This window comes from Patagioenas fasciata, chromosome 11, assembly GCF_037038585.1.
Source record: "Patagioenas fasciata isolate bPatFas1 chromosome 11, bPatFas1.hap1, whole genome shotgun sequence".
NCBI classification, from domain to species: domain Eukaryota; kingdom Metazoa; phylum Chordata; class Aves; order Columbiformes; family Columbidae; genus Patagioenas; species Patagioenas fasciata.
Window position 1 is genome coordinate 25,887,658 of NC_092530.1, and position 17,921 is coordinate 25,905,578.

The window sequence follows — 17,921 nt, forward strand, 5'->3', positions numbered from 1 at the left end:
CAGGCAGAGTGCGTGTGGCGTAGCAGAAAGTTATAGACAAGGAGAAATCTGCCCTTTACACCTGGTTCACTGCTGCGCTGTGCTCGCTTTACATTATATGGTGATGTCAAAAAAATGTTAAAAGCATGTAAAAATTGTATTTGTATTCAGCCTACACTCTGATTCTCTAACACAGCAATGGTGCACGGCACATACAACTGTGCTTTACATGACTGGTGAGATCCTAAGAGATTGCTTTTCCCCATCATTTCTAAGAAATGCAAACAAATTAACAAATGCAGAGCTAATATGGTGCCAGAACAGCGTAGTGAAGGTGGATCCTCAACAGCTGAGCTGTACCTTTTCGTACTGCGTCTTCAGCACCTTTCTCCTTCCAAAATTAGTCACAAATAAAAGAATCTGAAAAGTAATAATATGAAGGCAAATGCCATATACTACAGAGCATTTACAAAAAGTTTTCGTGTCTCTTACACCATGAATTCACGTGATCTTATGAAAATAATTCCTTTCAAAAGTGGACTTGGAGAAAGCTGGTGTGTCTGTGCTGGATGTAACCCATGTTTCGCAGGGCACTAGAGCTGTCAGCATTGCTTCTGAGATTTTGTGACTGCCATGCGAACACCAATCGCAACTATTAAATCCTTCCTATCTTCTAAAGAAATGATTGGGGTTCTTTTGTAATTTGAAACTGAGGACACTACTATCCTACACTTGAGATGGAGATGGAGCTTGTGAACATTGCACAGTATGGTTTTAACATTTACTACCATAAACAAAGCTACTTTAGGGCACATTTTAATCTTTCCTGTATAATTGCAATTTTTCTTTCCGTGTAAAGAGTAATTTACCTTCTAGGATGTATGGGCTTATTAAAAACAACCATGAAAAGCAAGCAATTTCTTCACCATTTTTTTGGCCTTCCTCCAAAGGAAAAAGTTCTTCTTGCTCATGAGTGACAAATTCATCAGTTTATAAAATACTTAACACACGTAATGTTTGGGAGATATCAAAACTTGTACCCCCCAGGCTCTTTTGTTGAAAAGAATGAGAGGTTTTTCTACACTTGTCAAGAAGAAACCCATTTGGAGGAAGAACTGCCCGTAGATATCTGGCTTTCCCAGTCCGGTATGTTCACTGCTGGAGATCATCCACCTGCACTAGAAGTGTCAATGCTGTTACTGTGCTGTACCTGGAACAAACCAGCACCCACTCTTCAGTATGGGAGTGTGATGGGGGGGACAAAATGGTACGGTGGGTTCAGCTGAAATGCCTTGGAGAGAAGAACACTGAATAACGTGTCTAGTGAAGAGTACTCTTGACTGCCAAGATCACTTGTGCTGGTACAAAGAGAAAGTAACTTTAGATCTGCTCCCTACCCAAAACGCACAGTACTGCTCCTCCATCCAAAGGCAATGATCCCTTTATCGATTCTCTCTCAACAACTTTTCTAGGAAGAATCAGGAGCATTCCTGTCTGCCTGATTAAGCTGAAATGGAATCATTTCATATTTTGGGGGAAATTTTGAGGTTTATTTCACTCAAAAAGAAAAAAGCTGCAGGAAATTTGTCTGGCAATTAGTCTAATATCAGTGTGAGATTACACATTCTTTACGTGGAATATAAAGAACTAACACCTGCCGTAACAATTTACAGCCCCAGAAAATAACTAAGGCCCACTTTGGATTTTCGTCTTAGGCTACCAGAGACTTGACTTGTCACTTTGTCAATGTAAAGATATAAAAAGCTTCTCCATCCAATCCCATCCCATTTAATGTCAAGACACAGAAAGCTTCGGTGGAACAGGATGATGTACTTTTGAAAGCTGCTGTTTCTCTCTGCAGAAGTGTCTTTCACAAAACCAAACTTGCTTCTGTTTTCCTTCCTGTCTCCACAAAAGTTCTCTCAGCCTGATATCTTCAGTCATGATTAAAAGGCATTTCTCGGTGTTTCCCTGACAAATGTTCCTACTCATTCTTTTTCAGAAGCTGGCAATGACATCTGCCTTGCTTGGTGTTTAGTACTGGACTAATTATCATGATAAGTAAACCACTGCAATGTTCTGTTGCACACCAGCACTGTCTTGCAGGATGCATCAGGTATTTGTGAATGACCAGGTGGGATGAGGGGGCTGGGTAGTGCTGGTTTCCCAAACTCATTGGTTTGGTCCCTGCCCACCAGTATTCTACCTGGAAACAGCGCTGACTTTAGCTGGCGACACAGAGCATATTTGCTATCATTTATATGCTGGAACTGTCATGAATATGTCATAAAACATAGAATTTGCCCATATGCTTGGAATTCAATCAAATACGCCTAAAAAAAAAAGAGATAAAAACTGTCAAGCAAGCAAGCAAAGACTAAAAATTTGTCACTTTAAAAGAGCTTCAGGACTGTTCAGCACTACATTTCAAATACAGTGAACTCCCTCAACCTTGCAGCTTCCTAACGTGAACACAAGATCAGGGTGGCCACAGATTTATGCTTGGATCTCAATTGTGAGCCTGAATTGTGGCAAGACATGAAACCAGCAGTGACCTACAGGCAGCAGGGCCAGGGGTGTCCTGAGGCCTGTATGCCGGTGCAGCATCTGTGGTTATCGAGCCAGTAAAAAACACATAGAGTTTCTGGCCCTTCTTAGATTCAGGGAACATTTGACTTGAGGTACCTTCTCTAGATTAGTTCTTCATTACTTGTTCATGTTCCTAAAGCACTTGTGGTGTTAGCTAACCATGTCAGCTGCAGGAAAAACCACAACCTGACCTGAAGGCGGGAGCCTTGCTGACCCTTCCCTGGAGCGGTCCAGCACAAGCAGCAACTGATCATGTGCTGGATCCCCAAAAAACTGACCCTTCAGCTCCAGCTTGTTGTGTCAAGGGGCTGGTACTCAGGAGTATAGCAGACAAAAGGGAAGAAAGGAAAATCCGCATCTTTCACTCCTTGGCTATTGTACCTCGGATGACATGAGCAGCCTTTAAGGGAGGTGGGTACCGTATCAGGCTGTCCTCATCTGGGTCAATGCATAAAACAAAGCATCAAATGTGAAGAAGACAGTGCAAAGAGTAACGTGGCAGGCTTTCCCACCACTCCTGTCTCCCTCCAGACACAGAGGAATGTAACAGACTTACAATCCAGTTCCTCAACCAAGCAAGCTAAATTCCCCCTTCAGATAACCTGGAGCATCACTGGCCAACAGTAATACATCATCTGCTAAATTCAGTCCAGGTTTGGAAAGAGAGAGAAGATCCAGAGCCAACTAATAAAACTGTTGTCAGCCTTTTCCTTGGGTCCATGGCCTTTATTGAATTATCTTATAAATCTCTGGATTTGCAGGGCTTCTGAAAGGCTCTATGCCCTCTAGCTCAAGTATGTCTTTCCTTTCTGGTGTTACAGGCAGGAGTTTGAATTTCTGGGAATTGCTTCTCAGTTCCTAAAACACAGTTGAATCAAGGAGCAGGAATCAACCCGAGGTGCCAGTATTTGGATGACACGATCCGCTCCCTAGCATCACGCGAGCATTTTCACCTAACAAAACTGCTGGAAACATGGAGATCTGGGAAGAGAGAGCACTTGGGATCAATCCTACTCTCTTTCGCTGCTGTCATTTCTCTGCCCATTATGAATTAGTGTTGAATGGGTGCTAGGAAGTGTTTGGTGCCTGGAGGAAGTGAATGGTATATTATACTATTTCCTGCAGTCAAGACCTTCATGAGCCCCTTCTAGCCTTTGGCTCCTGTAAAAAAGCAGCTTTTGGAGCCAACCAACCTGGAAATCCCTGAAGGCTGTTCTTTGCAAAGGGATGGGCTACAATTAAATGGAATTCAAGTATGTGAAACAGAAAGTGTCGATGCTGTAGAAGCCATAACCCACTGCAGCAAGTCCCATCCCTGCTGCCCTCAACTGTCACCAGATTCGTGCTGTTCCCCAGGGTGCACCGGACCTCCTGGTTTGTGACGTTTGCACATGGTTGTCCACTCATTCCAAACGCAGCCCTCCTGGCTTTCAGCTACCAACCCTGCCCAAACCCATGCAGACCAGAGACATGAATCATTTCACCCAATACAAGAAGCCATCACACACCTTCTCATTTAGATGGCTCTTACCTCTTTCTGGTGATACTTTATTGCTACCTTTAGCTTTGCCAAATCATGACATTTTTGGGGATCCAGCTCTTCGCTTTGATCATCTCTGTGATTGAGAATGATCTCCAGTTCTCGGGAACTCCGTGCTTGATCCAAAAGGTCCTTAGCAAAACGCTTGCACTGCTGTGAAAGCTCTTCATATTCAGCTTTGAACTCATTTTCCACTTTGCTGAGCTCCTTCAGCTCCCAGCCCAGTCGGAAGGCCGTCAAGATGGGGTCCTCGCTTGATAAGGCAATCAATGAAGGGCTGGCCAAGGCTTTGTAGATGTTCAGCCGCGACCTGGAATGCCTCAGGCTGTCCACCTCTGAACTGGAGACACATTCCACACAGTTGCATCTGATCTGGTGCGGGCGTGGAATTGTTACCCGTCTTTGGACAAGCAGTTTGATGATTTCATAGTTGTTGGTGTGAGCCGCCAGCATTATTGGGGTGATATCTGGAGTGAATTCTGAAAACTGGGTGTCCATCATCAAGGTTGGAACCTATAGAAAGGGATGAACCATAGTCATATTTCATGTGTTTTTATAACAGCCTCTGCTCTTTCAATTCTATTGTATCGATGCACACACACACACGTGCTCTGCTATTCTGGTAAAACCACCTTCCCCTAGATCATACCCATCCACCTCCTGAGCAGGAACCTGTGACCATTCACTTCCCAGTCTGGTGCCAAAGTCACTCACATCCCCAGCTGAATGCTTTAGATGTGAACCTATTCTGAAATGGGTATTGGTTCATATACCAAAAGGCAGACTATTGTAGGGAAAACGGAAGACAAAAGGCCTGGGTAATTACACAACAAAGTCTAGAAAAGAGTAGCCACTGAATAGATGTCCATGACTATCATTATTTGTGTTATATCTCTACATTAGCGATCAAGTACCTGCTTGTAGCAGGCCCTAGGCAAACCAAACCAAACACTGGTCTGCAGTTGAGCAAAGCTCTTCCTCACCTTTTCCCTCCTGCTTTTATTTGAAAATACTTTTCAGTGGAAAGATACATTACATAACCGCCCTTAGAAGAGAGGGGTTTTTTTTTTAAATGGGTTTGAAAAAATTTAAATGTAAAATTAATGAGCCATAGTCCACTACAAATAAGACGCTCCAGGGTGTGCATTATTCAGCTACTGTTGCACTTCTCAAAAGATGAACTTAATGCACACCCTGTTGTGTCTTATTACTATATGCAGAGTGCAAAATTAGAGCAAAATGCTCTTCCATCCCAAGCACGCAGTGTGTTTCCATTTGCAGCACAGGCAGCTCTCTTTGTTGTGCGTTAATCACTACTCGAGCACACTGTACTCGGTGTGCCCGCCGCTCTGGCCTGGCAGCCGCAGCCTGCTGCTCGGGGTGATTGCTGGTTTGGGTGAACAGTACGCCCGCTTCCCCTTCAAATGTTAAAGGCGTTTCAGAGAAACCATTGTCAAAGAGTCCTAATGACAGGAAACATTACTCAGTCTAAAAAATCCAAAAGTAAAGCAGTGATAAAGTAGCATGAAGTAACCTGTTGGTAGTTAGGGTCTTGCGTTCGGAAGATCTTGCGCTGTACGGGAAGATAGTGGCCCCTCCCCTGATAGGTGTAGTGTTTCGTGTGTTATCTGAGCAGACGGATGTGATGCTGTAAAACTCAAGGTATATATTGCTTTATTACGTACCAATAAATGCCATTTGCTGTCCACCACATTGGTGTCTGCGAGCTGATGGACCGAGCGACCTGAGGGTGGTTGCTGTGCCGTTCCTGAACCAGGACACCTATGTTGCAGGGTGAACCGCAACATATTCTGTAATTGGGTAGCAATCCTGCAGGATACACCTAGGACTGGTTATGAGACAGCGAACCGCTGGGTCTGAACTCCCTGCGAGTTAAGTGCCTCTATAGCACTAAAGAGCTAAAGGCTCCCGGGCTGCAGGTGACTGATAAACCCCATCATAACCGGCGCCGACAGCGGGACAGGGCCCGTTCGCAACACACAGCGCTCGCCCGAAGGTCGGCACCACGCTGAGATGCAGGGTCCTGTACTGGGTGGCTGGAGGGATTTGGGGGATAACACGAGCCCGCTACCCTGGATGCGGCACGTGAGGAGTTAAATCTGGGCGGCCCACAGACACAGGTGCAGGAGGCTCTGCTAACAAGGCCGGTGCCTCCAGAGGCAGCCAGGAGGGAACAGCCTATAAATACGGCTCATGGGGAAGAAGGGAGAATGGTGGTGAGGATCTGCTGTGGGTTGTGGATGGCTTGGCATCTCTTAGCAAGGTTAGATAAATGTATTTTAAGATACTCAGTAACAAACAGCCGAAAGGAGCTCTCTTTGCAAGGTCTCTGACTTACTTTCTTTTCCTTTGCTCAGCTCGTCTAGATAGCTTGTTAAATGTCAAGAGAAATGTGGTGGTTTTTTTCTTTTTTCTCTCAGAAGTGTTTTTTAAAGCCCTGGTGCTTGAATAACTGTGTTTATCTCTCTTCCCTCCTTTTCCAGTCAGTCACTGGCTGCTGTATTTGCGGCCTCTGCCTCAAAGAAGAACGCTTTCCCCCTCTATCACTCCTATTACTGTCAAGTTTAATCTTGTTTTTCTACATGGAAGTTATTGTACCCAGGGCTGTGAAGAAGATTTTTCAGCTTTACACAGATGAGGTGTTCGTGTTGCTCAAAACATGAAATGGGAGCTTGCTGATGAGGCAGTAACGTTACAGGTGGGGATAGTGCTAATCTGGTCTGCTCCCGAGCTCTCCTAAATCTGGATCTAGGGCTCCCAAAATGGCTGTCCCAAGGTTTGGGATAAAACAGGGGATATCTATCAAGTGATCTCCCATCCCTCATTATGGCTGATATCACAAGCCCTCACCCCCAAAATGGAGCACTGCTGTATTTGTTGGGTCTCAGGCAGTCGCTGTGTGGAAGGCAGGTTTTCCTGGGCCGCGCTTTTAATTTAGGAACAAGAAGCAAAATGGTGGTGCAGAGACATCGGGGCTCCCTGGCGTGTGGGAGCAGGCCAGTGTAAGGCCTCAAATCACGGGAGTTGAAGCTTATTTCTGATTATAGCTGAGCAGAAACAATAAACCACCACAAGCCAGCACAGAAATAGTGCCAATGATGGCCGCTGCGGCCTCTCTCCTGTGCCTGGTGGAGCCACAGGCCACGTCTTGGCTAAAAATCATACATCTTGTGGTGAATATTTTTGCTGTTTTCTTGCCCAGTGTTTTGATAACCTGCATCTTAACAAACAGACTCCTGTTTCAAAGCTGGGGCTATGCAAAGCAAGCCTTTGCAGCCTATATTCTTTGTGTTATCACTGGAGAGGCAGCAGAGATGACAACGATGCGTTGTAATTGCTGATGTTCCTCCTGCACAACTCTGACAGGTTGAGTTCATGTTTAGATCAACGTCTTCTATATCTTGGGTTAACTTACAATGATGGAAACAGAAGAGGAATACGTGATTCTACCCCAAGGGCTCTGCTAAGCTCTTCCAAGGTTATTTTCATTAAGTGACCTGAATAACAAATTCTTTTCCATTAACCTCATCACCTGACAGAAGCTGTTAGGCTGAGTCCTTCAGAACCTTATTGTCACTCCTTGCATAGGAGCACGTGCCTTCTCCATATTTCATCTTGGTAATGTTCGCTTAAGAAATTAACACTACCATTAACAACAAGTGATTGAATGCTTGTTGCTAAACGTAATCCTCATAAAGGCAGGCTGCTCACCACTGTGCCACTGCTTCTCTGAACAATACAGCAGCAAGTGGAAAATCTCATTTATTTAAAAAGGTGGGGGGGGAAAAACAAGCTTAATTCATTAGAGGAGAAGAAAATGGTGGATTAATTCACAGAAATGCACTGCTCAGTATAGCTGAGCTCTCCTCAACCAACGTGACACTAACGTGGATGCTTCTTTTACAGACCATGGAAACTAATATCTGGGTTTTAGCACCAGAAGTTTTCAAAGCAAGCTCTAGTGTTTCTACAGCATCTGTCATCTAGGCACATAAAAGAAAAAGGACAACTAGGTGGAAAAAAAAGCTGTTTTGCAGCAAAGGAACTTGCCAGTTGAGTGCAAAATCTTGAACTCAGAGGAAAGATCCTGGCTCTGTGTAATGACTATTTGAGGCTGGTTTTCTGTCTCTGCATTTATGCCCCTGTGTATTGATTGACAGTCCTGATTATGGTCTGGTAACCCCACCAGACACTGGTCTCCCTCCAGGCTCAGGTGTTTCCATTTACAGCTGCAGTCTCCCCAAAGAACCCTTCAGTGCTTCAGACCTGAACCGAAAAGGCAGTATCTACAAAGTAAAGCAAAGCCTAACCACGAAATCCTTTACTTTCTTAGTTTTGTTAATCTCCACTTGTAAACTTCTTGGGTTAGAGACAGTCTAAATATACAACCTGCCTGGCATTGAGAACACTGCCACTGTTGTTTGACAATAACTAACAACACTTTAACCTGTTACAGGTGGAACTGCCGCATTTTCAAGCTGTTTCCGTTCCATAAACCAGCACCTCACCTGGACTGGCGTAATGAATTGTAAGTACGACCTTGACAAACTGTAAACCTATTCATCTGCATTATTTTCAGCTTGTGTAACTTGATACAACTGTATGCTATGAAACATTCTCCAACTGCCAAAACACTGTTTTACTAAACGAAACAAACTCGTGCAACCTCACTGGAAAACTTTAAATGCAATGCTTATCGAAATGCAAGCTTAGGTAACTTACTGAGCAAGGATTTCCTATTTCTAGTTTGTTATTCTGCATGCAGCCCTGTGTGAGAAGTGCATGTGCCATCCACAAGCGCGGCAACAGGCACAGCCAATTTCTGTCACTCTAACCAGAAGATTTTGCACTACATCAATTCAGCACACGGCTCAGCAGTCAAAGGGCTTTAGCAGTGGCTGTGATTTTGTTCCGAATTGCAGTCCTGTGGTACTTGTAGCTGCAGCTCTATAAATAGACCATGAGAAACAGAGTCAGTGTTGGCAGACTGCAGATCAGCCATGTTACCAGCAAAAGGGGCTTGAAAAAACACATGTTGTGACTGTCAAGGCCAACTGAATCCTGCCCCTTCCCTAAACCCATAAACAAATGCTTTTATTGACAGAACCCCATGGGCATTTATTTCTTTATGTGGGACTCTGGAAAAATGTTACATGCGTCTATAAATTTAAGCATTCGTCTTACGTGATGCAGTGGTGCCGCTTTCAATGAGAGTATCTTAATCAGAGGTGCCTTGAGAGACATCTTCTATCAGGGTGATGACAGTATCTGTATTAACAGGGAGGCTGGGTTTTCTCTAAAGAGCAATTCATTGAATGAGTTGATGTAATTTGGTTAATGAAATATAATGAACAACACAACTGGTAACAGAAAAGTAATGTACTTTGAGGGCTTTTGTACTGGTTACGAACAAGTTTGTAACTGGCATAAAGCACACGTGGTTGTAGATGTACTTTTGGGCAAGCTCTGCTGTCGCTATTGAAGTATTCCAGCGATTTCAATACCCTGTCCCACAATATCCAGCTGAAGAAAAGGCTGCTGCTGGTCCAAAATCTGCAGTGACTTACATGCCTGTACAGACAAAGTCTCTCCCCCTCAGACTGATACTGCAAAACAGAGAAAATCAGTACCTTTTAGTGCCTTATAGCAAGCCAAACGCTGATAGAAGGCTACTAGATGGTGCATATTAACACTGATAAAGGTATCTTCGAATAAAAAAAGCATGATATAATGCATTGCCACCAAAATAATGTGAAAAATTAGATCTGTGATACGCGAATAACCAAACTTCTCCCCCTGCAACCAATAAATAAAACCAAAATACCTTAATCTAAATATATCTGCTCTAGATTCTTCAAGTTTTAATTTGGCTTCTTATCCATGTGTTTAAAATGGAGGTAGACCCAAGGGATTAGTTTTCAGAGCTAAACTGAAATGTAGTGCGTTTGACAGAGGCAGAACTGCACCAGGGCTTGTTGTGTTCAGCCATGTGTTTAGGAAATACAGCACAGCCAGAAAGATTGAGAAGAGATGTCACCATTTGTGCCTGATGCTGCAGGACTTCTCTTTGGTTGGGGATTAAAAAAGAGGAATTGAGAGAGAAGCCTTCAGAAGGAAAGGATTTTGCAAATATGCATTTAAATGGCCTATGGCAACTTATTCCAGCCAGAGCACTTGCTCTGAGCCAGCCTCCCTTTCTGATGCAGGTGGGGGAAATAAGATGAGCGCTTGCTGACGGACTGGAGAAAGCCTGCAGGCAGTGTGGAGTTTATTCTCCAAGTCACAGAGGGATGCTGTTAAAGACTCAGCTTGTGTTTGAGCCTCTTGTATGTGAATGAAGTGCAGTCTTGAGGATGGACTGAATTCCTGTGTCTTGCTCCAGCTGAGAGCTACTGAATGCGGCAGGGAGAGGGGCTGGAGCGCCTGCCCTGTGTAGAGAAATGAAACCCATGTTGTGCCATGAGCAATTGCACCCTCTCCTGGTTATGGCTCCTCATCTAAGAATGGTTGGGAGGTTCAGTGTAGTCACAACTCAGATGTTATGTCACATAACCCCTACGATACGACCAACTATCAAATGAACCTTGGTTTTATCATACGCTTGCGCAGCTTGGGGCCAGTGAACAATGGCCAGGTAAAACAAACAAGGGACAAGACTTTGGGACTGTTACAGATCCAGACATTAAAGAAGCTGCTAAAGTGGCATAAGTGCTATCAGTTTGGAAATGAATTTTGTTAAAGAGCTTACTTAATCCAGCCCTGCAAATTTATTAGCTACACTAAAGGCCCTGGAACATCGCTGCACCTTAGATATGTTTTCATTTTATGGATAAGAGTTCCCCTGATCCCAAACATGTTGAAACCAAGCCAGGCCATGGTTGGCTGGTAATTTGCAGGCTCTGTCTTCGCGGTAATCTGCATTTTATTATGGCTACTGTTTTTCTAATATTTTCCAGGACTTATTCTGGGAGGGAAGATTTGTCCAGCTTTTTAATTCATTTTATCTGGTCTCTGTATTTTTCATTCTGACTTAGTGGCAACAAGGACAATATGTGCTAATATCGGCTAATAATCATTCTATCTATAGCTTTTTATGTCATCTTTGTACATAAAATGTCCCTATTTCCTGTAAAGTATTACTGTGTGCGGATGAGAGATGTTTCATTAAGTTTAGGCGAGGTAATGTGTTGCTAACAGGGCTTGAAAAGGGCTTTTTGCTTGGGAGAGGTGGAGTAGTGTTCCTATTCAATCACATTCCTCTAAAAAAGAAAAAAGAAAGAAAATAATTAGATTTGATCACAAGACAAGCTCACAGAAAGGAGGCAGTGACGGCATCTGGTGCCAGCCCGGCACTGTGTGATGTGGCACAAACGCATCTCGATGCTCACAGAGCAAGAAGCCACATTTCTCCCCATTTTGTCTCTTAGGCTGCGCTTTTGGCATTGTTATCATACTAACCAAGAATACACCGTGGCTTGTGAAAAGACCCCGGAGTTTGCCATAGCAAAGAAATAACTGGTGGCAGGGTCTCACTTGAGAATAAGATCTGTGTGGCTGTGATCTTCCTTTAGTACCACTTAGGCAGTGACTCCCTTTGCTATTTCTAACGCTAGGTAGTTTACAACGTCTAGCTAACGAGATGCTCCTCATGCTTCAGAGACTGTCTCTAACGCATCATCTGCCCGAAGAGCACTGAAGTGGAGCACACGAGCCTCTCGCGCTGCCACCAGCCTGTGTGCAGAATGATGCTCATGACCCTGAGCCTCTCGCAGGCTCGGGCACTTCTCCAGCACAGTCTCCCAAGGCAAGGACGCACCACAGACCTTGGCTTGCAGTGTTCTCTTGCTGCAGCAATGCAGAGAAGAGCAGGGAAAATATTGTTCTCAGTCAAAGCTTTTTTATTTCACAGAATCCCAGAATGTCAGGGGTTGGAAGGGACCTGGAAAGCTCATCCAGTGCAATCCCCCCATGGAGCAGGAACACCCAGCTGAGGTTCCACAGGAAGGGGTCCAGGCGGGTTTGAATGTCTGCAGAGAAGGAGACTCCACAACCCCCCTGGGCAGCCTGGGCCAGGCTCTGCCACCCTCACCATGAAGAAGTTTCTTCTCAAATTTAAGTGGAACCTCCTGTGTTCCAGTTTGTACCCATTGCCCCTTGTCCTATCACTGGTTATCACCGAGAAGAGCCTGGCTCCATCTTCATGACACTCACCCTTTACATATTTATAACTGTTAATGAGGTCACCCCTCAGTCTCCTCTTCTCCAGCTCCAGAGCCCCAGCTCCCTCAGCCTTTCCTCACACGGGAGATGCTCCACTCCCTTCAGCATCTTGGTGGCTGCGCTGGACTCTCTGCAGCAGTTCCCTGTCCTTCTGGAACTGAGGGGCCACAACTGGACACAATATTCCAGGGGTGGTCTCCCCAGGGCAGAGCAGAGGGGCAGGAGAACCTCTCTGACCTACTGACCACCCCCTTCTAATCCACCCCAGGTACCATTGGCTTCCTGACCACAAGGGCCCAGTGCTGGCTCATGGTCACCCTGCTGTCCCCAGATCCCCAGCTCCCTTTCCCCTACACTGCTCTGCCCATGCCTCTTGTTACCACCCAAAGGCCACCCGTTAAAATGACAAACAAGCCATAGAGGTGCTGTTCTACTTTGCAAAGCCCAGCACAGCTTGATTCAACAGCCACATAAGGATTAGGGGACTCCTACTAAACCATCCTCTTTATAGACCCCAGAGCTCTGTTCCAGAGGAGCCTGTAATTTATGTTCAATTTCCCCATACGAAGAAGCTTCTTTTGGAAAGTGTGTTTCAGCTATTGCACCAGGCATGTGTGTGTCAGTGGAATCTGGATAGCCGTGTCAAAGCCTCTGCCAGCTTTCAGAAATCATACAGACCAGAGGCAAAACCGTGCGGTGGGATGTCAGGGAGCGGCTAATGCTGTAACTGGGGCTTACGAGCAAAGGGTGCTGAGTAAATTAGGCACATTCATGGATGCTGGGTAGGTAATGAAATAGAGGTTTTTGAGGCTTAACACCTTAATCAACAGATCTATAGAGAGACCAAAAGTTCACTTAGATCAGAACACAAACAGGATTGTTTTTTCCCTACAAATAGTTTGTCACGGGTAGTCCACCCAGCTGAATCCCATGCACCCATCACTCCTCACCAAAAACACACTGCACAGAGAGCTGAACGCAGGCAAGTGCCAAGATCCCTTCCACAAATTAATAAAGATAATTCCCTGGGAAGCATCTTGTATAACAGTGCATTCCTGACTTCTCCACCTGTCTATATGTTAAATTACCAGCATGACATGTTTGTGCATGCTGTGATGCAGTTCTTGGCTTGACCCCACCAGCTCTCTTAAGAGCTAACAACAGATTTTCTGTTGGCCCAAGAGAAGGAACCAGTGACTTATTTGCCCCTGTCATATGTCTCGTAGCTGGCACTGCAGCCTGTGAGCCTGAGCCCTGATGCTACTCGTCAGGTCTATGCCATATATCACCAGAGCTCTTCGTTTTGCCTCGTACCTCCTTCTCATAGATTTGGGGAGGAAGGTAGTGGGGAGGGAGGAAAGATATTCCCAGTTAAATGTAATCATTAACTGAAGTGGTCTTTGGTTTCTCTGTTGTTTAGTTTAATTAGATGGAATTCATTTCGAAGGCAGCCGCCAGTGTCAAAGGCACGTTAACTATAGCTGTGAATTATTACTGCATCAATAAAAATAATGAAAAGCTTAGATGCTAGCAGAGCCATTAGGCTTTGGAGCAGTAACAGCTAGTTTTCTGTTTTCAGACACCATCTTTCTTCCTTATTGTGCCTTTCAAATATTTTCATACTGAGAACTTGTGGCCAGTTTTTCTCAACTGCTTCTATTCTTTAGAACCTGCTCTTGCTCAGAGTGTATCTAACCAGGTTAAGCCTTCTCTTTTCACTTTGGATGTCTCATATTAACATGGAAATCACTGGTTTGAGTCACGGCAGAGGGCACAGTAGCTGTGCTGAGTTACAGCAACCAGCCTGTTACCCTCGCTGTTCCAGCGCTCGATTGCAAGAGCTCCACAAGAGCAGGTTCTGCCTGTAGAGATCCTTGATACAGATGCCCACACTTCAGCAACATCTCCCTGAATTAGCTCAGCTTTTTAAACTCCAGGAGAACAGCCTGGTACGCACTGGTGAACACGGCAGGAGGGCTACACAGATCTGCCTGCACTTGGGGCTTGCTCTGATCGCTCTGTTGTACTTCACACCTCTGTAATGCTCCACACTTGCTGGCGCCGGCCTTGCCTGTGATGTTCCAGGAAAAGACAGTGCGTGCACCCAGAATATCTGTTACCACCACGTAAGCAAGACGTCTTTGCTCAACATGCATCTGAGCAATTTCCCCACATCCACCCTAGGCTTATAGGTTAAGAGCTGGTGCTGCAAGGCTTAGCAGTTTGAGCCAGGAAGTCCACAAGCCTCTCATTCCTCTGAAAGAAACATAAACCTTTCACTGAAGGAGACAGGAAAACATTTCTTACAGCTGCAAAGCCCAGAGCCGCTGGTCCTGCACAGGAACCTCTGTGCACTTTGCCTGCAGGTGAGACACGTCCACAGTAACCACGTCAGCCAGGGCGTGAGGAACACTGGCTGCTCCTAAAACGTCTCTCCCTCAATTAATAATTGCCTGCAGAATCTAGCTTCTATGTCATATCTGACAGCTGATCCGCTTCCTTTGCCTTAAAACGTCCTGTCAGTGACAGCACAGGGCTGACAAGGCCGGCAATGAGCTTGTGCCGCTAATAAGTATCCGCAAGTCTGCAAAAATCAAGGGCTGTCAGTGGCAAGAGCTGAACTTTGCACTGGACTCTGCATACAGGACAAAGAACCCTACGCGAGTAGGAAAATCAAGCTAAACCACATTCAATCAAGAAGGTTACTGGACTTGAGCAAAAATAAAATGGTTTAATGCAACGTAAAATTTCTGGTACACAAACTATGGTCCCGAGGCTGTTGATCTAATGCTGTCAGGTGCAGCAACCTTCCAACACCAGGTATCTGAGCATTAGCAACTAAGACTGAAAACTTGCCGTTTATTCTCAACAGTTTCCTCTTCACAACCACATTCTTCCTGAGCTTATTTCTGTAAAGCTCCTTTTGTCGGAAGACATATGGATGGGTGTCTGAAGAGATCTCATTGGTCAGGAGGCCTTTGGACCATCGAAACAAACTGCATCACAGTTTGAAATACCAAGATCCCTTTTCTTTTTAATTCTCATGATTGAGGAGTTGCATGTGTAGTCCCATCTGTGAAACAGATCAATTTGGAGCCATCTGCCACCAGCAAAGTGCTAATTTTGGCAGATAGCAGAGAGATGCTAGTATCATCCTTATGTAAACATTTGATGTCAGCTCTGATTGTTGTGAAGAATACAGCTTCCCGTAAAGGTGCTTATGGCTTCAGCAGGAACGTGTAGTAGTTCAGAGGACTGATTCCAGCTTCTTATAGAACAGAGGGAGGGCTCAGCATTCGGCCCAGACCGTGTGGGTAGAGAACTGGGACCACCACACAGGATTCACACAAGAAGCTACTAAGAAAAAGCCCCTGAAGGCCTCATCTGGAAGCCAAGGGAAGAGCTGCACTGATTTCAGTGGGCTGCAAAATGTCTGGAAATACAACTGTTACTGATGATAAATCGACAGTGAATCCAATGCGTAGAACAATGTGAGTCCTCACATATGTATTTCCTGCTCTTTGCTGGTTCCTATAGAGTAGTAAAAACCTCTTCTTTTGCCATTGTTTGCATTGGACCTGTCCTGTGCACAGACAATCCTGCAGTTTAACATTCCTACCCCGAAAGAGATGAGCCGCCCGACTCAATAAGCCTGGGCCAAAGTCAATACTGCATCTGTGTGTGCTGATTTTCACTGTTCCTAACCTAGCCCTGCTCTTTCTGACAATTATTCACTGCTTTGTTGTCTTATTTATTCAAATAACATGACACTTTTGTGTAAAACCTCAATATGGATTGCCAGGCCAAGCAGTCTCAGTACGTGTACACTGTTCTTTTGCTGCTACGCAGTACAAGATCAACCTCTTCACTGTCAAAGAGCAAACAATAGCTATCAAAGCACCAGATTAGGCTCATTCGTATTTCCTGGAGAATAAACATATTCACCGACTACAAATCTCAACAGGAAAAGCAACACTTGCATACCCTTCAGGTTCCATGAATATTAGTTTGTTTTCTTGTTCTTCTAAATATTCATGAACAGACTGCTTTCTTTCCAAATGTCTGTCATCTGTTTGGGGAAAAACAAACTATCCTATTATGTAAGTGACCAATCAGCAAAACCAAGTGACTGGCCAAAGCGAAGTATGGTTTAAAAACTTAGCTCGGAGGATGAATTTGGGTAAATTATGTAACAAGCGAACTTGTAAGAACCACAGAGCTAGAAGAGCTCTTGTGTTACTTAATCTATTTTGAGTCGATAATTGAATATTCCTTTGTTTCCCCGAGAATTCAGCTCTTGGTGCTGTGCCAGGTCCAGCCCTGGGGTCAGCAAAGCTCCGACCTGCGCTGTCCCAGCAGCGCCACGTGCACCAGATGCACACCCGCATCCTCCTTCCCTGGACCAAACATCAGAGATGCCAGGACCGGGCAGAACCGATCTGAGGAGAAATGCTGAGTTCTTAAAATAGCCGGTGAACCTTGCTTGGAGGTAAACCTGAAAGGGAATACATCTACTTGAACACATCACTGCTCAGCGCAATCATCTATCAGGTGCTTTGCAGCAGCTTTTAGAGAGAGGTGCATCGTGCTCCTGGCTCTCACCCGTCCCACATGTAAACAGAGTAATTTCTTGCTCTCCCGAGACACCGTGTGCACGCACGGCTGCGGTGCGGGAGCAGCATGTTGTTATAGTTACTGGCTATGACTTACCCCTGCCATTGTCATGGCATTTGCAGTAAATGGCACTAAACCAGCAGCCTAGCAAAGGTTTGCAGAACAATGCCTGCCTGTGTTCGCTTAATAACAGGACACGAGCATCTCTGCTGCCCAGCCTCTTCAGCCATTTCGCCCTGTTCCTTACATCACGAATGAGACCCTGATTCTCTTAACGTAAGGAACACAACAAAGGTCGCTTCTTATATTTGAAAGTTTTTTTACTTGTGCTCCCTGAAAAGGTCATCATCCAGGGGAAAAGCAGAGCTCTTCGCCTTGGGCAGCTCTCCAGAGACGGGTATGGAGTGCCCAGGACACATCACCTCTTAGAGACGCTGTGGCTGGCGAGCAAAACTGCATTGCAGGTCAGGTCTGTAATAATTACCTGAGCTGCCGTGAACAGCCACAAACAGGACCAGCTCTTCATGCCTGGCAGGTAGAGACACAGACTGTGCTGTAGAGTCAAATAATAACCTCACAGGCCGACAGCAGGACAGGTTTCCACAGGCAGATGAATGAAGGCAACATACTGGACATTGAGGAGAGAGCAATGAGAAGATGCTGCTTCTGCACCTTTGCCTGGAGTGCAGCGAAGAAAAACAGCCCCTAATTGGAAACAGGCTGCTACAAGTGAGTCCAAGAGCTGTTTTCACACAGGTTTGTTCAGGCAAACTGAACCTTCTGTACATTTAATTAACAGATCACACTAAACTTTATATATAAGAAGTCCTGTAGCACTATCTGACAAATTTCTCAGCCAGACAGAAATGGTTCCATGAACTGTGAATTTGTGTTACTACTCAACCAAAAAAGCATGTTTTAGGACATCTAAGTAGCTGCTTAGGACAAAGCTGTGCTG

The 17,921-nt window shown here is 45.0% G+C and overlaps 1 protein-coding gene across 1 annotated transcript in view; it reads right to left on the reverse strand.

Moving 5' to 3' along the window:
• The window catches only part of TRPC5 (transient receptor potential cation channel subfamily C member 5), an 89,457-nt gene that overhangs the window by 41,455 nt on the left and 30,081 nt on the right, over positions 1–17,921 (reverse strand). The window contains exon 3 of the mRNA XM_065846603.2: positions 4,100–4,621. Within this exon, the coding sequence (XP_065702675.1) occupies positions 4,100–4,621 (522 nt within the window). The remainder of the gene's footprint in view (positions 1–4,099; positions 4,622–17,921) is intronic.